Source organism: Pinus tabuliformis, chromosome 8 (genome assembly GCF_031772625.1).
Source record: "Pinus tabuliformis cultivar Carrire ecotype Pingquan chromosome 8, CPIR1, whole genome shotgun sequence".
NCBI lineage: Eukaryota > Viridiplantae > Streptophyta > Pinopsida > Pinales > Pinaceae > Pinus > Pinus tabuliformis.
This window is the reverse complement of record NC_142294.1, coordinates 1914174381-1914197951: the sequence shown is the minus strand read 5'-3', so window position 1 is coordinate 1914197951 and position 23571 is coordinate 1914174381. Positions and strand designations below refer to the sequence as shown.

The window sequence follows — 23571 nt, the reverse complement described above, 5'->3', positions numbered from 1 at the left end:
CACCGCGGACAAAGTTTTTTATGTCCTTGGTTTCTTCGACATCGTTTTAATCATCTCATCCTTTCCAACATTCATTAGCCTGTTAAGCGGCACAACATTTCTTGGCGTCATTTGATCTTTTCATCGCCCTATCTTTCGTCATCTCATTAATCATTTCATCTGCACCTTTATCACCTAGACATTTCAGTTCGTTTCTTGTTTGGGTGGCGACTCCACTTCTTCCATTTATTATTTCTCAGACAAGAAGCCCTCCCTCATATCCAGTTGTTTGTTGCCTTTTGGATCCTAGAGTTAGATTCATGTTCAAGTGGCGACTCCACTTCCTTCATTTCTTACAAGAATTTCTATTAGAAGCTCGCTTCTTGTGGATCTCTTGATTTTCTTGAGCATACGTCTCTCTCTAGCATCCATTTGGTCCCTCGTTATTCCTTCAAGCAATTCATCATGGATGATTCGTTTACCACGTGTCATTTTACTGATTTTCTCCATCATATTCAGGAAGTGGCCATTCATAAATTGTCTTTGTTCTCAGGTGGTGATTCAATCGTTGTTAGAAAGCATCTATGCAGGTTTACTCATATAATACTCAGATATTGTAGTTCTCCTCAGTATGATCATGAAGATATCAAAATGCGTCTATTCGCCTTTTCTTTAGAGGCTGATGCTTTAAATTGGTTTAATAATTGTCCTGAAGATTCTTTCGTTTCTTTACAAGACAGCATCAATGCTTTTACAGATAGATATGGTTATCAAGGTAGCTCACCTTGTGCCCCTAAAATTATGCAACAGAATGAAAGTGATCTTGTGAAAGATCCAACTGTCAATGAAAGATTTCAAGACAATTCTCCATATCAAAATGTGCCATCCACTTGTACCGTTGCAAGTCAAATCCATGACAGTGGAAAAACAGGGACAAGTTGTCAAATCAATGTCGACAATGAAAGGGAAAATGATAAGCAAATTATAGAAGAACTAACGCAGTTGGTTAAAGACATGCAGTTCAATCAAACGCAACTATCAAAAGAAATTTGTAATTGATTACATCAAGGATATGAGAACTTTATACACTCAACTAGAAAAATGTGATGAGGGCATGGAAATCATGAAAATTAAACACTCCGATCACGTAACCACCGTAATAGAAAAGTGTGCTCAGAATATGGAGGATATGAGGACCGACATGCAAAAGGAAATGGAAACCAAAAAAGCTAATCATGGCAGCGAAATTAACTCTATGCAAAGCAAGTTATTAACTATGGATGAAGAAATGACCATCATGAAATTCAAAAAAAATAATCAGTTGGCTACCATGCAAGCAAATCATAAGTAAGAGATAAACTATATGCAAAATTGTTTCATGGGCATGAAAGCAAATAATGAAAAGTAATAAAAGATGTGGAAGCTGGTCAGATATGTCTTCAGAATAAGTTATTGACCATGGAGGAAAACCATGCCAAGGAAGTCAGTGCCATGAAGGTTGAACACTCTAGCCAGATGGATGCCATAACAATACAGGTACAGAAACTTCAACATTAGTGAGAGGATGAAAGAAACAAGGAAACGTCAATAGATCATAAGCCTCTTTGTCTGTTGTAGCAAGCTCCATCTTATTATGAGGAAGTCATTTGTTCCATTGAAAAGTGGCTAATTGAAGGTGACCCGGATAAAATGGAAATTAATAAGAATCAGATAGAAAATGAAGAAAGACATGTCACACAAATCTTACATGCCTCATCTGAGAGTTTTGAAGCAAAATGTTCCACATCATCAGTGATACAGCCTACCACAGAGAAAAAGAGCAAGAGAAAGAGAATGAGAAAGCGATTTGATGCATCAGATGGCCGCGAGCAGCTTGATTTTCAGATAGGAAAAAGTCCTACCGTATGCAGGATTGGACAGGGCATATCCGAGAAACAACCAACAAATTTGCCTAAAAGCAAGCAAATGCTCAATATGCACTATATTGAACGCATCTGATGCCATGGGACATCTTTGTATCGTATTTCTAACCTTATGCCCTGTTATTTCAGTATTTCATTTTGTAGTTAGATTTGGTTTTTCATGTTGTTAGACTAGTTAATAAATGAAGAGCTTATATCTTACCTGTCCTTAACATTATATGATGATTTTTGGATGGACGCTACTTATGTTTTGTTGTGTGTTGCGTGGATGTAAATTCTAGATTCTCACATTCCACCAGTGCAGCAATGTGTCCCCAAGTAGAGCCAGATGTTGACCACTACGTGTCAACAACCCATAACAGTACACCCCCTTTTTTGTAAAAGGGATAGTGCTTGATCGATGTGTTCGTGCTGTCCAACTATCATCATCAGCTTGATCATCATCTTATAATGTAAACCCAACCTGCATATGTATAATGTAAATAATCTCAGCAAATCTGTGTCGTGTATGTAATCACCTATGTGAACTTACTTTTTTGGTGACGATTTACATTCCGGGAGGTTTTTTGTCTCACCGATCCATTCTCGGATGGTCAGCGGAGTTTTCCTTCAGCCTTACCCCAAAGCCGGAATGGATTTTGTCACTGGGTAGTCTGTAAGGGTCCTTTTCATATGGGTTTTCCCCCTTAAGATGTAAAAAATGTGAAAATCATGATGTAAATGTGATATTCTTACCCTAGACAAGGTGGGGGAAAGGATCAAAGAAAAAATGTTCTCTTGAAGGTGTTTGTTTGACCCTATGAGGAACTAGCCTTGGGGATGCCAAGGCAAAGTTTGATCCTGGAGCTAAGGCTTGGCTTTTCTCTCAACTCCACTATCGAAATGGCTTCAAAATTGGAGGAGAGCTTGAGGAAACACCAGCGTAGGAGACCCTAGGAGATCGAACTTTTTGAAGGGCTAGCTTGATGGGACATTGATGCCCTAGGTACCCTATTGGAATTTCTAAGTTTAACCCGTTAGAAATTCTTCCTGTACTATCTAATTTATTTCTTCCTACTTGTTCAATTACTTAACAAGTTATTTACCATGTAAATACTGAAAATAAATACAAGTACAGTATCAACACATACAGATCATCAACTGAAAGTAAAAAGCACACAAGTGACACCGTTGTTTTTGGACTAATGTCCCCAGAAAAACCCAATGCGGGAAAATCGGTGCAGCTATTCAGAGAGTTTTATTATTATGCAGTTTCGTAATACAACCTAGGTGCCAGAAATGGCTCACCCAACAGAGAATGGCCTCAACAGTAGTACCTCCTAGTCGGAGACAAATATTACGGCGAAATCATCGGATGAACGATCCCACAGCAACAATGCAGCTTATGCTGCTCTGAGTCACTCCGATAGAGACTACGTCACCCTATCCTACTCTCCAGCTCCCAATCTGTCCCACAAAATCTTCCAGCGCTGCTTCTAGGCCATGCGTCAGCCTCTCTGGCCTCTGCGTCAACTTCTGGAGCCTTTGCGCCGGCCCTTAGACCCTCTATGTCTCACACCCTCGCCTCTCTAGCTCTGCGCAGCTCTTGGCTGCCTCTACGTGGCCTCTAGCTAGCTCTGCATCAACCTCTCTCGGCTCTACATTGATCCTCCTAGTACTAATTTTGTCTCTCTGCAACTCAGATCACTCACTCGATTTCCTCAGCAAACCCTGCCCCAGAAAATCGAATTCTTGATCTCTCTCTCTGTGTTCTCCAACTGACCCTCAAGCCTCCTCTTATACTTTTCTCGTTGGTCCATCAATGGCCGAAATTACATCTCTAATCAACGGCTAATATTAGATTTGGCTTAATCCATAACTTTTGGAAACTTCTAACACATTTTTATATTAGTACCCTTTAATATTTTATTTTTCCTAAGTTTTAGACTTAGGAACTCCATTAAAAATATTAATTATTTTAATATGTCCCAAACTGGTTAGAATCTGCCCAAACCATTTCTAGGTCTTGGAGATCTCATGTGCTTTAGCCTCTCCACCAATTTTCATGGATGAGCACATCTGATGCTACCCCAAATCAACACTCCCTCTTAGCGAGGACTGCGCTCTAGTAATACTCCTCACTTAGTAATAAGGATCACCCTGATTAGCCAGAAAAGATCCCTGTGCTGATGCTAAGCCTCCCCGCCCAACATCCATGGCCCTGCCACTGCCACTCCTGCATCCATACAACAGCTCCCTCTGCACCCGTGTTGTTGTTGGTCCATACACCTAGCACTGCATCTGCACTGCACCCCCTTCTCCTCATGCTACATCGTGCTGCCCATAGCACTGCCATTGCTAATTGTTGCACTGCAACCCAGTTACTGAGAAGGAAGTAACTAATCCACCCAACTCTGACATCCTTGTCAGGCTAGAGACACTCCTGATGTTGAAGCTCCCTCTGTCGCTAACAAGTGCTCCCTCTACTAACCTCTGTGTTGCTGCAACAACTCCACCCATCTCGCATCGTTGCACACCTCTCCGTGCCATCCTGCACTGGTGCAATACTCCCATGCTTCTCGCACTGTTGCATCCTACTAGCCTCTACGTTGTCCCGAGACTCCTACACTGTAGCACCCTCTGCCGCTTCATCCGCATCCATCTCTATCGACATCTGCCAATCCTGCTACTCCTCTTCGAGGCTCCCGTAGCAAGGTATAATCCAAGAGGTTGGGTACCTCGAGGATCTTGCCCCCTGTAGTCCATCTAACTATAGCTCGATGTCTCCCCACTTCCTCTCAAGTGGCAAATGAGCACTCATGGCACAGTCGTCATCAGTCTCGACTTCTTTCTTCGCCCTCGCTGGCACTGCCTTGGTCTCAGAAGCCTCTCCCTTGGTCTCAAAAGCCTCTCCCTTATTCTTCTTCCTTAGACACTGGTTCGCATAGTGACCCAGTTCCCCACAATGGAAGCACTTGACCTTGGAGAGGTCCTTCTTCTTCCACTTCTCCTGCTTTCCTGCAGATGCTAGAGTCGCATCCTCTTCTTCCTCCTTGATTCTGACCCCTTTACCGCTACTCCCCACCTTAGTCAGCGGTCTAATCTCTTCATGACGAAGAGCTGCCCACAGTTCTTCCCAATCTGGAAGCTTCGACCTGCCCAGTATGCTCTGGACAAACACTTCCCAATCCTCAAAAATTGCATTCAGTGCAGTCCTCACCAACATCTCCTCATCTGGCGTGGCCCCTATGGAAGTTAGTTGGTCCTAGATCTCCGTCAATCGCCCGAGGAAGATATCTATCTGCTCTCCCCTCTGCATCTGGTATGACTGCAGCTGATTTTCAAGTAACATCTTCCTTTGCACGGAAGTATGTTGGTACAATTTCTTCAGGGCCTCCCACATCTCATTTGTCGTATTCTTCTTGACAATATGTAGTACCACATGATCCTTGACCCCATCAAGGATGATGCACTTCTCATTTTCAGTTGGGTCAACTGGGATAGCTATCATTTTCAAGGCGAAGTCCTTGATGCGATATTTGTCTAGAATGGACAAGATCCTAGCCTTCCAGACCGCAAAGTTGGACACCCCGTCCAGCCTATCCTGATCTCTCAGCCCATTCACGGCCATCTCACTGCTCCTCTTTCGACTCTTCCGAGTCTCTCTGCTTCCCTCATGGAAGTCCTTTGATCGACTCCTGCTGAGTCTCTCAACTTTCCGTCTGGAAGTTCTTGGTTTGACTCCCTATGAGTCTCGATTTCCCTTCTGGAAATCCCTCTGCCAATGTCGAGTTGCCCCACTCCGATCGTCTGTGCAATTGCACCATTGATCCAGATTCCTTGGCAAGAAATCCACCTCGACAGCAACTCCCTCATCCTTGGTCTTGCCCTGTTAGGTACTATTCTGACCATAGTACCCCACCAACTTCGCTCCGCAAAATACCCACAGCCTCTATGCCCCAGCAATCTGAAGCACTGAGCCTCTAGGCTCTGCGCAATCCCAGCACCAGCAAAATCTGTACATCTTGGCCACAGTGTCTATCCTTCTTGACTGAGAAAGATGATTGGGCACTGCGTAGGTCAGGTCTGTTGCATCTGTGCTGATCCTCCTCCTGGCTCGAACTAATGACGCAGGCCCTCTGTGTCACCCCTTCCTTGCTGCGTTCTACCAGGAACAAATTCTGTCATTCAGGATAGTTGTTCCTGCTGCTGCTGCTCTGCTCAGTTGATGCCTTCAGGTATCCTGTGATCTATAACCATGCTCTGATACCATGTTGGAATTTCTAAGTTTAACCCATTAGAAATTCTCCCTGTATTATCTGATTTATTTCTTCCTACTTGTTCAATTACTTAACAAGCTATTTACCATGTAAATACTGAAAATAAATACAAGTACAGTATCAACAGATACAGATCATCAACTGAAAGTAAACAAGCACACAAGTGACACCGTTGTTTTTAGACTAATGTCCCGGGAAAAACCCAATGCAGGAAAATCGGTGCAGCTATTGAAAGGGTTTTATTATTATGCAATTTCATAATACAACTTGGGTGCAAGAAATGGCTCACCCAACAGAGAATGCCCTCGGCAATAGTACCTCTTAGTCAGAGACAGATATTTCGGCTAAATCACCAAATGAACGATACCACAGCAACAATGCAGCTTCTGCTGCTCTGCATCACTCTGATAGGGACTATGTCACCCTATTCGTCTCTCCAGCTCCCAGTTTGTCCCACGAAATCTTCCAGCGTTGCCTCTAGGCCCTGCGTCAGCCTCTCTGGCCTTTGTGTCAGCTTCTGGAGCCTCTGCGTCAGCCCCTAGACCCTCTGTGTCTCACACGCTGGCCTCTCTGGCTCTACGTAGCTCCTAGCTGCCTCTGTGTGGCCTTCAGCTGGCTCTACGTCAACCTCTCTCAACTCTATGTCAACCTCTCCTGGCTCTACGCTAATCCTCCTGGTACTAACTCTGCCTCTCTGCTATGTATTCACTACCTCTCAGTTGCAACTCATATCACTCACAAGATTTCCTCAGCAAACCCTGCCCCAGAAAATCGAATTCTTGATCTCTCCTCTGTGTGTTCTCCAACTAACCCTCAAGCCTCCTCTTATAATTTTCTTGTTAATCCATCAATGGCCAAGATTACATCTCTAATCAACGACTAAGATTAGATTTGGCTTAATCCATGACTTTTGGACCCTTCTAACATACTTTTATATTAATACCCTTTAATATTTTATTTTTCATAAGTTTTAGACGTGGGAACTTCATTAAAAATATTAATTATTTTAATATCTCCCAAACTGGTTAGAATCTATCCAAACCATTTCTTGGTCTTGGAAATCTCATGTGCTTTAGCCTCTCCACCAATTTTCATGGCTAGAACACATCTGATGCTACCCCAAATCAACATACCCTAGCTTGGCAAGACCTGGAAGGACGTGAAAGAATGTGATTTTCAGTGACCACCCTTGGTAGATCAATGCCTTAATCTTTGGGAAAATGGAGTCTATGATGAGTATGAGTAGGATTTCTCGATTCCCAGTCAAGGAGACCTCAAGATCACTCTGCTAACCTTGTAGGTCAAGGAGAAGCAATCTTACAACTTTTACTTCAATTCAAAAGGGAATGGCTTATCAAGGTCAAATTCTTTGATAGAATTACCCCAAGGAAATTTCATTCATATTACATGGCCCATACATTGAGAGCTGCTATAATAGAAACAAAATTCCAACATTTTAAGTAGTAAATGCATAAAGCAATTAGCCCTAGAACAGTGAAAATCTTAGTTCAATGTATATGACAAAGTAAAACAAGAATAACATTAAAATCATGTGCTTACATGTAACAGAGTATATCCAACCATTCACAATTGACAAGAGAGAAGCTCCAAGAGAAGATAGACCAATATCCACATACCAAAACTCATCCATAAAGCTCCAATTCATCCTCTAGAAAAAGTGCGAAAATCTCAAGAGAGAGAAATGATCCAAACCAAATTGATGATGAGCAAATGAGCTCATCTAGTTCGAATTAGCCTCCTTGGCCTACATAAGCCCCAAAAATAATGTTCTAATAATTCAACTTTCGGTGACAAGCCCATCAAACTAGCTCATAAATGAAAAAGTAAGCCTCTCAAGAGGTCAAATAATAATCTATGCATGTCGTAGGGCCCTCTAAGAGGCCTAATGAGGTCCATGGGTGCCACAATGAAGAATAGGACCCTCAAAAGCAGTGGGCAAGGGGTTGGCCCCTTGTAATAACTTGTGGTACTCCAAATGACATGTGAGGGCACACAAGTATCCTCATGGGTCTCCAAACAAATCGAAGATGCCTGTAGATCACCTGCAAGGGCTAGGATGATGGTGTAGGTGATGCCACATCACCGTGCAAGTCCTGGATCATCTGCCAAGTGTGTGATGTAACTCTGGCCAGCTGGGCATGATGGATCAGGTGCATCCTCCTCATCCAATAAGTTAACCACGAGCAATCTTTAAATGGTTGTGGGGATCCATGGAGTGCAATCTGCTGCTGTGGAGACCCATGGCTATCAACGCTAACCCTACATGTGCCAATGTAGCCCTCTGGAGCCTTAGGACCCCATATAGGGAGACCAAACCCAAGATGTGTTGGAATTTCTAAGTCTAACTGTTACAAACCCTTCATGTACTTTACTGATTTATTCCTACCTACTTGTTTTGTTAATTAACAAGTTATTTACCATGTAAATACTGGAAATAAATACAAGTGCTCAACACATTACAGATCATCAACTAAGGAAACAGAAACAAGCACACAAGTGACACCGTTGCTTTTGGACTAATGTCCCTGAAAAAACCCAATGCGGGAAAACCAGTGCAGCTATCTGAGGGTTTGATTTATTAAGCAGTTTCAGGATACAATCTGGGTGCCAAATCCGGCTCACCCAACAGAGAAAATCGCGATAGTAGTACCTCTCTACTCGGAAGCAGATATTCTGCCTAAAACCCCGGATAAACACTCCAACAGCTCCACAGCTCCAATCTACCCCTCGAAACCCCAACGTCACTTTGGTTTGGCCTACGTCAGCCTCTGGAGGCACTACATCAGTCCTCTGGCCCTCTGCGTCACTCACGCTGGCCCTCTGCGTCACTCACGCTGGCCCTCTGAGGCACTGCGCAGCTCCTGGCTGCTTCTGCGTGAGCCCTGTTTGGCTCTGCGTGAACCCTTGGTTGGTTCTGCGTCCCTCTCTTTGGCTACTGCACTGATCCTCCCGGTGCTTTCTTTGCCTCTCTGCTTTTGTATTCACTGCCCCTTAGCTGCAACTCTGATCACTCTCAACTTTCTCAACAAACCCAGCCCCAGAAAATCGAAATCTTGATCTCTGGGTGTGTTCTCCTAGTGACCCTCAAGCCTCCTTTTATACTTTTCTCGTTGACAAATCAACGGCCGAGATTAAATCCCTAATCAACGGCTAAGATTAGATCTGGCTTGATCCATGACTTTTGGACCATTCTAACACAGTTTTATATTAGTTCACATTAAAATTTTATTTTCCTTGAGTTTAGACTTAGGGACTCCATTAAAAATGTTAATTATTTTAATATCTCTAAAACTGTTTAGAATCTGCCCAAACCCTTTTTGGGTATTGGAGATCTCATGTGCCTTAGCCTCTCCACCAATTTTCGTGGCTAGAGCACATCTGATGCTACCCCAAATCAACGCTCTGTCTTAGCGAAGACTATGCTCTAGTAATACTCCTCACTGAGCATCACCTTGATCATCTAGCATCAGTCCCTGTGTTGATGCTAGACCTGCTGCCCAACATCCTCTGCACTGCTGCATCATGTACTACTACACATGGGCCTACCACTATCACTACTGCATTTGTACGACAACTCCTTCTACATCTGTGTCACTGCCCATGACCCTGCCACTGCCACTGCCACTGCAACTCAGTTACTGAGTAGTAAGTAACTGATCTCCCAATTCTGACATCTTCGTCAAGCTAGAAACACTCCCGATGCTGAAGCTCCCTCTGTCACTGACAAGTGCTCCCTCTCTGACATCTGTGCTACTACAACTATTCCATGCATCTCGCACCGTTGCACACCTCTCTGTGCCATCTTGCACTAGTACAACACTCCCATGCTTCTCGCACTACTGCCTCGCTATCCTAAAAATCCTGCACTATAGCTCCCTCTGTCGCTCCATCCGCATCTGCCTCTACCGACATCCACCAGTCCTGCTACTCCTCTTCGGGGCTCCTGTAGCAAGGTATAATCCAAGAGGTTGGGTACCTCGAGGATCCTGCCCCTCATCGCCTATAGTCCATCTGTCTACAGCTCGATGTCTCCCCACTTCCGCTCAAGTGGCGTGTGAGCACTCATGGCACAGTCATCGTCTGTCTCCACTTCCTTCTCTACCCTTGTTGGCACAGCCTTAGTCTCAGAAGCCTCTCCCTTGCTCTTCTTCCTTGGACACTAGATCGCATAATGACCCAGTTCCCCACAGTTGAAGCATTTGACATTGGAGAGGTCCTTCTTTCGTTTCTCTTGCTTTCCCTCAAATGCTAGGGCAGCATCCACCTCCTCCTTCTTGATTCTGAACCCCTTGCCACTGCTTCCTACCTTGCTCAGCCTTCTGATCTTTTCTTGGCGAAGAGCAGCCCACATTTCCTCCCAATTTGGAAGGGTCGCCCTACCCAGTATGCTCTGGACAAACACCCCCCAATCTTTTGAGACTGCGTTCAAGGCTATTCTCACCATCAATTCTTGATCCAGCGTGGAACCTATGGAAGTCAGCTGATCCCGGATCTCTTTCAATCGACCAAGGGGTCGATCTGTTCTCCCTTTTGCATCTGGTATGATCACAACTGATTTTCTAATAACATCCTTCTTTGCACGCACAGAAGTATGTTGGTACAATTTCTTTAGGGCCTCAAACATCTCATTTGTCATGTCCTTTTCGGCAATATGTGGTACTACTACATGGTTCTTGACCCCGTCAAGAATGATGCTCTTGGCCCTCGCCATTGCCTCCTCGTACTTGTCGTTATCAGCTGGGTCAACTGGGATAATTATCATCCTCAAGGCGAAGTGCTTGACACGATTCCTGTCTAAAACGAATAGGACTTTGGCCTTCCAGACTACGAAGTTTGAGGCTCCATCTAGTTTGTCCTGGTCTCTTACCCCGTTCATTGTCATCTCGTTGCTCCTCTACTTCCCTCCTGGAAGTTCTTGGTGTGACTCCCTCTGAGCCTCGATTTCCCCCGTGGAAACCCTTCCGCCAATGTCAAGATGCCCCCACTCTGATCGTTAGTGCAGCTGCACCACTGATCCGGATTTCTCAGCTAGAAATCCTCGATAGCAACTCCCTCCTCATTGGCCTTGCCCTATTAGGTACTGTTCTGACTACAGTACCCCACCAGCTCCACTCTGCAACTTACCCACAGCCTCCTGAACCCCAGCAAACTGAAGGTTAGATCTCATAGGCTCTGCGCAATCCTGGCACCAGCAAATCAGCTTCCTCAACCAACTGTGTCAGCCCTCTTGGCCTCTGGGTGGCTCTACATGAGCCTGTCTTTGCCTCCCTCAACCTCTGCGCTGCCTCTTCTTGGCTCGAACTTGATGACGCAAGCACTGCGTCACCCCTTCCTTGCTGCTTCTCTACTAAGAATAGCTTCTGTCACTCGAGACAGTGGTTTTCTGTTGTTGCTGCTCTGCTCAGCTGATGTCTTCAGTTCTCCTGTGATCTGCAAATACGCTCTGATACCATGTTGGAATTTCTAAGTCTAACTGTTAGAAACCCTTCATGTACTTTACTGATTTATTCCTACCTACTTGTTATGTTAATTAACAAGTTATTTACCATGTAAATACTGGAAATAAATACAAGTACATGCTTAACACATTACAGATCATCCACTGAAGGAAACAGAAACAAGCACACAAGTGACACCATTGTTTTTGGACTAATGTCCTCGGAAAAACCCAATGCGAGAAAACCAGTGCAACTATCTAAGGGTTTGATTTATTAAACAGTTCCAAAATACAATCTAAGTGCCAAATCTGGCTCACCCAATAGAGAAAAATCCCGGCAGTAGTACCTCTCTACTCAGAAGCAGATATTCCGATTGAAACCCCGGATAAACACTCTGGCAACGCCACAGCTCCAATCTACCCCTCGAAACCCCAACATCAGCCTCTAAGGACTGCGTCAGCTCTCTCTAGCCCTGCGTCACTTTGGCTTGGCCTGTGTTAGCATCTGGAGGCACTGCGTCCTCTAGCCCTCTGTGTCACTCACGCTGGCCCTCTGAGGCATTGCGCAGCTCCTGGTTGCCTCTGCGTGAGCCCTGACTGGCTCTGCTTGAACCCTTGGCTGGTTTTGCGTCCCTCTCTCCAGCTACTATGTTGATCCTCCCAGTGCTCTATCTCTGTCTCTCTGCATCTATATTCACTGCCCCTCAGCTGCAACTCTGTTCACTCTCTCATCGTTCCCAGCAAACCCAGCCCCAGAAAGTCGAAATCCTGATCTCTTGGTGTGTTCTCCAAGTGACCCTCAAGCCTCCTCTTATACTTTTCTCGTTGACAAATCAACGGCTGAGATTAAGTCCCTAAGCAATGGCTAAGATTAAATCTGGCTTCATCCATGACTTTTTGACCATTCTAACACAGTTTTATATTAATTCACATTAATATTTTATTTCCCCTAAGTTTAGAGTTAGGAACTCCATTAAAAATATTAATTATTTTAATATCTCCCAAACTGTTTAGAATCTACCCAAACCCTTTCTAGGTATTGGAGATCTCATGTGCCTTAGCCTCTCCACCAATTTTCGTGGCTAGAGCACATTCGATGCTACCCCAAATCAACAAGATGGAAACCATCTGCAATCTTGCATAAGATCCAAAGCGTCCCCTAGTTTTCTAATACAACAAGTCATTAGAGAAATCAGGTAAATGAGCTTACAAAATCATGAACCATAGGTGGGGGACTTCAGAAAGGCATGCCCTTCCATAATGGGCTTCGGGATGTGTCGATGTCTCCTAAATTCCAAATGGGATTAACCAATAATCCTATTAGGTGGTTTCTACTTCTAAATGGGATAATATAGCTAAGGTACATCCTTCAAAAAGGTGATGGCATATGACAGATAGGTGAATGAAGTAGGGGATGAGAAGGGGCAGCCCTCAGTCACATGTTCGGGTACAAGGGCAGCTAATAGGAGGGAAGCCCATACTTGGGTATATATTGTACAGGAGGGAGCAATCGTGGTACATGAGGTGTCCCGACCTTGATTTTTCCACCCTTCTTTATATGTCTTTTGCTTTTTATGATTTTCTTTGATTAACTACTCGGGGCTCAAGGGGAAAGAGCATGATGTATAAGGTATAGCAATGAATACCCCCTTTTAAGGTAGAGCGGTTCATTGCCCACTAGGGGTTGGGACAATCATGGATTCCTATATGATGAAAGAGGTTCATAAAAGCCATAGGAACCAGGGTGATGGCCATGATAATGGGGTAGAGATCATGTATTGGCTTTTGCCCACATGCTAAATGTATTTGTCCCGACCATCTTTTGCATTTTGTGGTACATTTTCCTGTTGAATGTGGCCATATATGCTTTTATATTTCTTTTTAGCTGCATTAACCTCTGGGCTTCATTCCAGGCCATGACCCAAGGTGTGGGCAAGGGGAACGGGCAAGCTGACCCTATGTTGACCCAGTGGAGAAATGTGGACCCAGGTGGGAGAAATGATGAATGGGATAATAATGAGTGGAAAAGGTAATATAAGCGGATAAGGGAGTGGGACCACGCAACCAAAATCGAGGTTTCCCATGAAATACCATCCCTAGAGCCAAATGGTCAATAAAAGAGATCCCACTAGACTAGAATCCAAGGTTAATACCTAAAAAGGGTCTAGGGGACAAGATCACAGACTTAGCCCATTCTTTCCGCTGAATCCCCCTATTAATCCATGCCCAAAAGTGTCCATGATAAGCAAACTACAATACTCAATTTCCAAATGACAAGGCATACCTTTAGGTTCGGGAGGCCCACCTTCAAACATACAATCATGGCAGATGGGAGAGGAACCACATGGTTGGACCACATGCCGGAGAAATGGCACAATGAGCTAGCCGGTGGCTGTAAGGGGCAGTTGGCTGTCGGTTGAGGACCATCTTGGACAAAAAAAATTCTCCTAGGGATATTACCCACAAAATGGTGGGTAACACGCAGGACACCCAAAAATGCAGAGATGTTCCACACTTGGCTTCTTCCTTGTGAATGCTTCCTCAGGTGTCATATTCTCAAGAATTCTATGAGGACTTCTATTTTGAATATATATTGTTGTCATTGCTACTTCTCCCCATAGAAATTTTGGTAAGTCTTGATCAAAGATCATTGTTTGTATACCTTCTTCAATTGTCCTATTTTTCCTTTCGGCTACTCCATATTGTTTGGGATTATAGGGAATAATGAGCTCCCTCTTAATTCCTGCTTCTTTACAATATGCAATCAATTCTTTGGAAGTGTATTCCCCACCATTGTCGGATCTCAAAGTCTTTATTCTTCTTTCGGTTAGGATCTCCACTTCAAATCTAAAAGCCTTGAATTTTTCAAATACTTCATCCTTTTTCTGGAGGAGGTAGAGCCATGTCCTTCTAGAATGGTCATCAATGAATGTCACATAATAAAGATGACCTCCAAGTGATTTATCAGACATAGGCCCACACACATCTGAATGAATGAGGTCTAATATTTCTTTAGACATTGTTTCACTGTTTGTAAATAGTTTCCTTGTATTCTTTCCTAAAGTACATCCCTTGCAAATTCCTTCACGATCTTCTTTGATATTGGGGATGCCATTACCAGTTGATTAATAGAGGGAACGAGAAGAGGCAGCCCTGGGTCACATGTTGGGGTACAAGGGCAACTAATAAGAGGGAAGCCCATACTTGGGTATATATTGTATAGGAGGGAGCAATCGTGGTACGAGGTGCCCAGACCCTGATTTTTCCACACTTCTTTATATGTCTTTTGCTTTTTATGATTTTCTTTGATTAACTACTCGGGGCTCAAGGGGAAAGAGCAGGATGTATAAAGTATAGCAATGAAACCCCCTTTTAAGGTAGGGCAGTTCATTGCCCTACTAGGGGTTGGGACAATCATGGATTCCTATATGATGAAGGAGGTTCATAAAACCCATAGGAACCAAGGTGATGCCCATGATGATGGGCTAGAGATCATGTATTGGCTTTTGCCCACATGCTAAATGTATTTGTCCCGACCATCTTGACTGATATGCAATCAATTCTTTGGAAGTGTATTCCCCGCCACTGTCGGATCTCAAAGTCTTTATTCTTCTTTCGGTTAGAGTCTCCACTTCAAATCTAAACTCCTTGAATTTTCCAAATACTTCATCCTTTTTCTGGAGAAGGTAGAGCCATGTCTTTCTAGAGTGGTCATCAATGACTAGAGACATAGGCCCACACACATCTGAATGAATGATGTCTAATAATTCTTTAGACCTTGTTTCACTGTTTGTAAATGGTTTCCTTGTATTCTTTCCTAAAGCACATCCCTTGCAAATTCCTTCACGATCTTCTTTGATATTGGGGATGCCATATACCAGTTGATTAAGAGAGGGAATGACCTTGTAGTGTAGATGTCCATATCTTCTATGCCATAGCTCAATAGGATTGATTTCCATATGAACTAGAGCTTGAGGTGATGGTGTTATGACTCTATATAGACTTCCTTCTCGAACTCCAACAACCCTAGCTTTATCGATGCTTGAATCTCAAAACCTTTTCATCAGCAAAGGCAACTCTATCTCCTTTATCTTCTAAGCAAGAAATTGAAAGCAAATTCTTTTCAAACCTGGAAAATATAGTATATTGTTGAGATATAGCTGAGCTCCATTCTCCAGCTTCAAAGAAGTTGATCCCAGGCCTCTAACAGCGTAGCTTTTGTTGTCTCCCAATTCCACTGCATGAGAAGATGGTTCCTTTGATAGTGTGAAGTTGTTTACTTTCCCCTGTCATGTGCCTTGATGCTCCGCTATCAATAATTCATGCATTGTCATCATTGAGTGAACCTGTAAGTGCAGCCAAGAACCCTTGGCGTTTGACTCTGTGACTCTTCTGAATTCACAGAGTTCAAGGAATCATCCAATAGCTAGTTCTCACCTTCATTCCTTTCCTTCTTTTTAGGGGGATACAACCATGTCCATGCCTCTGATTTTGCTTTAGTTTCTCTTATACGTTGTTTTACAGGCTTAGGCTTGTCATCAATATCGCGCGATTTGTTTTTCTTATAGCTAGACAAAAAATGGTTCCATATACCTGCTTTTTGTTGTGTGCTCCTATCATCAGGTTCAAGGGGTTTATCCCCATCGTTTTCCTTGGATGTTGCAGCCTTTTTGTTAATTTTTTCTAATACCTCGAGAGCCCTTCTATTCCATTCTTGCAGCCTGTTGATATTTTCTGCTTGCTACTCTTCCATCTTCCTCAAAGTCTCTGCTTGCTACTCTTCCATCTTCCTCAAAGTCTCTGCTTGTTGTTCTTCCAGTTTTCTCCAAGACTTTGCATTCCTTTACCAAAAATTTGCTTCCGATGGTTCATTTTTTAATACCATGCAGGCTAGCAGGATTTCTACTCTGATACCACTGTAATATACTAAGGTTATTTTCTACCTAGGGTTTCTTAAAATCCCCTTCTGTTTAGAGGCAAAAAGATTGAGATTTGTCCCTGAGCAAATATAACTTTCAACTGAACATAGGCAACCATACAATTCCACAATGCACAAAACTTTAATAAATAAATTCAAACAATACAATGCAAATTTAACCAATTAATTATTCAGCCATAAACATAAAACAATTCAATTCGTTCAGATCAATTCCACCAATCCCAATGTAATTCCAAACAAAATTAAGACAGAGCTCGATTAATAATGAACCCTGTTGACTAACTCAATTACACTATTCTATCTAATGCGCTTTGGACCAGAACCACATTGGGATGAACCCTTGGCCTGTTACTGGAATCCGTCAAAAACGGGTGCGATATGTTTCAGATAGATGAACTTTGCCTTTGTTCTGAACTTCTTCACAAGCCCTAACTTCGCATTTCTTTCAGCACTTCAGCATTTGTGAGGATTTGAACTAGCCTGAAAGGGTCTCTCTTCTCACTGATGAACGTCATTGGATCATGGATGTTGTCACAGTTCTGTCCAAATCACAGCCGTCGAGTTTGATCAGGAGGAGTACGCCCCACTTCAATAAAACGTCTATTCTACCATAACATGGCTTTGCATAAGTACTCTGAACTGGTCAGGTGTATGCCTCAGGAAGCCTCTTCAAACAACCCACTACCTCAGTAGGGTTGCTCAGCCCCAAAATGATTTTACTGCTTCAGCATCCTTAGTCAGATCATTACTTTGCTTCAGGGAACTGCTCATATATTCCGTCAAATCTCAGAGATATTTTAGCCACGGAAAGGTTCCTAAATAAAACACACCCAGTCTTAATGTGTCTTCGGTCTTCAACAGATCAACCTCAAGTCGATGGGTTCTGCCAAGAGTAAGAACAGTCAAATGTACTCTGCCCAGAATTTTGCCTTTAGAGAAATGTGACCAGATGTTGTCCCAATCTCAGATCTTCCTTAATTACTGCATTGCTCTTTCAATTAATTAGGATCTTGTAGCCTGAACAAGAAAATAAAAATAAAAGACGAAAAGAAATTTATCAACTAGGGTGGAATCTTTCACCACCAAAATTGATAGGAGAAAGAGGGGTTAAAACCCTCAGACCCTTAGGCTCAAAGAAAACAGAGATAATTGATCCAATCCAATGATGATTCAGATAAATCCAATCCTCTTGAATTTATAGATTTCTTTGAGGGACTCTTCTTCCTTAATTGATTGAGGTTCACTCAAAAGTTAAAACCCCCAACTTTGGGTTTCTTGCACAGCTGCCCCAAAACCTGCCCAAACATTGGGTATTTTGGGGTTTTCACTTTTATCAAGGACTATAGCCTACGGGGATTGATAAGCTACTTCGTCTCTTAGGCAATTAATTTCTTGGGAACATTACATATTGATTGTCTGTTGAAAACCCTAGCTGAAAAAAAGAAGCCCTAGGAAGAGAAAATTACCCTAGAACACCCCAGTGGTATCAGAGTTGTGCACCCTGCCAGCCTGAGACATTATAATGAGATCTAGTTTATTGGATGAGTGACCAGCACTCTTTCAAATCAGAGCAATGGCTTCTCCCAAAGCAGTCATAAGGGATTGGAAGGAATTTTGGTTTAGTCCCATCACTGATCTTCATAAGCACCCAGTCATAAAACAAGTGCTTGAGGAGGAGAAGGTGTGCCCTAGTCAGTGTACATGGCTATACCCTCCTGTAAAAAATAAAAGAGATCAAACTCTTGAACCTGATGGTAAGAGCATGCAGCAGAAAGCAGGTATAAGGAATTGGAACGATTTTTGGGCCAGCTGCAGGAAAGACAGATCTGAAGGTACTAATGGTAAGCCAAGAACATGAAAACAGAGTGCAGAGATTGCATCATTAAGTGTGAAATATGGAACGGAAACTCCAGGCATGAAAGGGGATGCTACACAAATTACTCCCAAGATTGATCAAGCACTTCAGTTAAAGGATAAGAGGCACACTAGTGATGAGATCAAATAATATATCTCTCTGGGTGAAAGGGATATGGGTCATGCTGACAGTGAAGAAGCATTGGTTAGCCAAGATTCATTGGCAATGAGTGTTGTTACATCAAATGGCTTTGGAAAGACTACCTCTTGTACCAAGTATGCACAGTACTATCAAAAGAAGGTTGCAATCCTTAGAGCCCAAGGTGATTTTGGGAGGAAAAGTGCAGAAGGCAATGCATCGGAGTGGGATTCTTCAGCAGCAAATGTGCAAAGTGCTGCCTCAAGACCATCTGCTTCTGAACCCGCGAACGTTGAAGTTGTCATCCAAAAGGGAGAAAGGATGCACCAAATGGACTTCACCGCAAAAGGTTCTTCTGGATTGGGGCATGATTTTCCAAGTGTATACGATGATGAGAAGGAAGGTGCATTTTCTACTGATGACTCTGTGATCATAGGTAATGTTGATAAGTATAATAAGAGTGTTGTATATGCAAGTGAACCAAAACTCCTTAGAGTTGTTGTATGTCATGTAAATCCCCCTATAGATAACAAGGCAAAAGTAAGTCCAGCAAAGGCATTGTTAATAGATGAAAGGAATATAGCTAGTCACTTGAGTGCAAATGTTGTGGAAAAACATTCCAATATAGTGAGTTCAGTCAACGAAGTGCTCGCCTAATCTGAGGATGTGCATGTTCAATGTCTTGTAAAAACTGTAGGAGGAAGGATAGACAGTTTTGAGAAGTATACCAGTGGGGTATCAGCTGTTCAAAGGGAGTTTCGGATGCAGAATCCAATGAGGCCAGCACTATTATCAAAATAGGAAGTCCTGGTGAGGCAGATCCACTTAAGCAAGTAAATGAGAAGCTGAAAGATCCAGTGGAATTTATGCAATGCTCTCTTAGTGAGAACGACAAGTACGACAAGATTATAAGCTTCAAAGGGGTCAACAAGGAAGGTGTTGAAGTAGTTTTTATGTTGTTACGACATCTTCAAGAAAAGAATGTCTTTGAGAAGTACTACAAACAACTCTCTGGCAAGACTATTTCGAATAATGCAGATAGCAGCCTGATTGAAAAATGGCAGACAAAAACTGGTTATCAGTTCACATCAAAATTATAAGGTATGTTTACAGGTATGAAGGCCTCTTGTGTCACAACAAGATTTTACTACAATATTGACTGCATCTAGTAAAGACAATGAAGGCCCCACAGAAATTGTGATTCCATATAACAACTACGTAAGAAGTTTTAACTACTCATGTTTCTATTGGGACATGGTTCAAAATAGAAGTTAAAACCAAAGATGCAACTGAAAGAATGTACACTGGAACAATTGTTGGAAAAAGTGATGTTGATCCTATGAGGTGGCCTAATTCAAGAGGGAGATCCTTCAAGGTAGGTTGGAACGAGCATGCAACACAGGAAAGGCAGAACAGGGTGTCTCCATGGGAAACCAGGCAACTTACTTCTGCTACAGGATTGAATGCTCCATCAGATCCAAGAATGAAAATACTTGGGACAAATTTTCCCTCTACACTAACAGAATTGTCTATCCCTAATGGGGATACTTTATCAGACCTTGGAGAATCATGAAGATTCCAAAGGATCTTGCAAGGTCAAGGAATGTCACTGTTAAAGATGTTTTTTAAAATTGATATAATGGATTATCGAGTATCTGATTCTAAGGCACTGAATACTGAACACGAAGTCTCTAAAAGATCAAGGAGGACAAGACAGGAAATATGGCCTCTATCAAGAGGAACTGATGTTTCTTCTTCCTCGGAATTACCATGTAACATAGAAGTATGGATGGTCACTTGAAATTGAGACTCCAAGCTCCATAAATTGTCCATCAGCAAAGAGCACAGATGCAACCCAATAACAACGCAGGTCCTTTACACAACTACAAGATAGGGGGAATGGTGTTGCACTACCTTTAAGGAATGGGACTTCCACTGTACCGGCTTCTTTATGCTGTCCTCCTTTCAAGTCACCACCAGTAAGCCATTCAGAGCTGCATCTGTCTACAATATTCCAAAGGTCTATAGTAAGTGACCTTCAAAAAAGTGAGTTATATTGGGACTTTGGGCAACCTTTTCCTGCTGAACAGAGTCCCGCAGAAACCAAGAGTGCTACCCCCAAAACAGTGGAAACAGTTGCCAAATGGGAGACTTCGCCATCCTTCCCTTGTTTATCAGAAAATACTGAAGATGCCTCAAGAGAAGTAAGGAATTTTCAGAATTCTTCCCAAGGGAAACCGTGTGTTTGTCTTTCAGGCAGTATCAATTTACTTCAGAAGCACTCTGCCTTCAAGGAAAAGATATTAACCAAGTGAAAGAAGAATGGCACTGCAAGTTCGTTGGATTTGGTCTCTTGAGTTTTTTTCCCTTTTTCGTGTTTCATGGGGTTTTCTCCTCTGGGCTTTTTCCGGTGCTCTTTCCCGCTTCTCAAATTGTTTTTTTTCTAAAACCGAAGTACCATGGAAACAACCAGTCCAACAAATTATGGAATGCAATTTAAGTGTGTGGTTATTGAGTTTTCCAATTCATTGTGCAGTTGAGATGGAATGAGAGTATTCAATTTCTTCATCAATGAGAGGGAGAGAAGAACTTACTGTATAAGTAGGCTGCCCATGCACGTCAAAGCGGTTTCCCTTGCGAACCTTTAACAATATGTTCAATGCCAATGCTTTGCAGAATGCAATAATGACCCTGAATATCCCCAACATGGCGCGTATAGCAGAAACAACCAGCAACCCACCCTGCTTTTGCTTTGCGCTTCACACTAACGCTGATGTTTTAAATGTTTCAAAGGAATAGTCTGTATATGGCATGGCTTTTGTACAAACTGTAATAATACCTACATCATATGTAATCATGACATCTCCCCCGTGTCGTGGTTAATTCGTGATTATGAAGTATTTTGGTTCCTGAAGGGTGAGGTTACATTCATGTTCAAGGATCTTTGCTTTGGTTTGCTGATGATGAGGAGGATTTTGGCCTTCGAAAGGAAGGTCTAGGCTATGCGTGCCCTGATTTTTATTTTATTGGGCCTTTTTATTAACTATGTTTTTCTAAGATTTCAACCCCTAAATTTACAACAGGTACAAATCTCATCATTATACAGGGTACAAATCCATCATTATACAAGATTTGATTTTTATTTAAAAGATGGTTTTTAATTATATTTTTCTAAAATTTCAACTTCCAAATTTATGTAAGGAAAAAAAATCATATTAGTGTGCTATTTTTAAGGAGATCTTACCATATTAATAATAATTGAAAAGCAAAGGCAAGGGAAGGGAGAGGGTTACGATTATGATATATAGATAAAAAAAGGAGGGAAAGGGTTAGGATGATAGGCTGGGGTTGATCTGTGGGTTAATATATTGTCAAAATGGTGTGTTTTTTTTTAAACGGTTATTTAAGTAATTAATGATGACATAATATGTGTTTAATTACAAGGATGATATTATTTTAAATGAGAATTTAATTTTAGTGTAGAGCAAATGAATTTTATTTTATTAATATGTGTGAATACTTATTTTTGTGATTGAATGAGAGGGGTTTATAATTGTTAAGTTTTTCTTTATTGAGAATGTTGTTTAAGGATAGTGGCTTCTTTGTTGTGTATAATTAAGTCGCTTTTTTATTGTGTATAACTCGGTTGTTTCTTTATAAATTTGCACCAAAAATTTTGTTAATCTAAATTTTTTTTGGTGTACAAGTCCTTGGGTTGATGTGACAACATCCTTCCTCACTTTTATACAAACATCATTAGTGACTCCAATGTGACATCTTATGGGTCAGTTTTAGCTTGTGGTTGTTATATATGTGATGTTGCATGTTATCTGACTACAATGTGTCAGGGTTTCATTCCACGTTGATACTTGTCTTCGAATTATGTGTGTAGGTTAACCATGTATTTTTGTCCTTTTTGTTTGGGTATCTAGAGGAATCAACAATTAGGTTGGGCTTATATTCACATGATAGGAGGTCGATTCCAACCATTACCACTATAACCTTTAAGTGCACCACACACCCCCCAAGCACGGCACACTGACTAAGCAAGATTTGAACCAATGACGTCGCAAGGAGTGCCTTAACAGTACACTCTATTGGCAATTGATCTACACCCCTGGGGGCATCATTGTGTGTATGTGTTATCAATAATCTCACATGCATAAAAATTTTGAGGCAAAGATCATTTCTAAGGATTACCCACACCAAAAGCTTTGATAACCTTGGTGTTAGCTTTAGGAAACTTGGAGTTAATGTGATCACATTATTACTCAATTTGACAATAACATCCTCGGTTATTTCAATGTCATAGCTTGTAGATGTCATTGAATTATTGTTATAATTTATATGATGTGGCATGTTATCTTTCTATAATGAAAAATCCTTTGTTGGGAATCTTTTTTACATTAATATGCATTTTTCTAAATAATGTTTGTTTATTAACATTGTTAGTGTGTGTGTGTGTGTGGATAATCTTGCGTACATAACAATTGTGAGTTAATAATCCCACATACATAACAATAGTGAGCCAAAGATAGTTTACAAGACATTATCAACACTAAAAGCTTTGTCAATCTAAAAGTTGGTTATCGAGTACAAGCCACGAGGTTGGTGTGCTATCATTATATCCCACTTTGTTGGTAACAATGTCAATTTTTTTGATGTTATACTTTGTGGGTCGGTTTTGGGTTGTGGTTATCATCTATATGATGTTAAGGTTGTGTGTCCCTATGTTGTGATTCTATTCCACACTCATACTCCTCTTCAAAATGTTGTGTGCATGTAAAGGTACCTATCCTTATGTTGAGATTTTATTGTGAATTTGTACTCCTCTTTTAAATCGTCTATGTATGTGTGTTAACATTGTTTCTACGTGAATTTGGAAGGGTTCATCATTGATCCTGAAGGAAAAATAGAAATAACATTTGCATGGATCATAGGAATATCTAGATATCATCAAATCGAGGTTTGTGCCTTTCTCTAGGATCCCCTCCTCCCAAAGGAATATAATGTAAAATTGT

General features: G+C 41.9%; 1 protein-coding gene across 4 annotated transcripts in view; it reads right to left on the bottom strand.

Moving 5' to 3' along the window:
• Positions 1–21588, bottom strand: part of LOC149244118 (uncharacterized) — a 336741-nt gene extending 315153 nt beyond the window's left edge. For 3 of the 4 annotated variants that reach the window (XM_089374743.1, XM_089374746.1, XM_089374745.1), the window contains exon 1: positions 21145–21588. In XM_089374743.1, the coding sequence (XP_089230869.1) occupies positions 21145–21258 (114 nt within the window). In that variant the 5' untranslated portion in view covers positions 21259–21588. The remainder of the gene's footprint in view (positions 1–21144) is intronic. The other variant, XM_089374744.1, reaches the window with a different exon arrangement.
• Positions 21589–23571: the final 1983 nt, after the last annotated feature.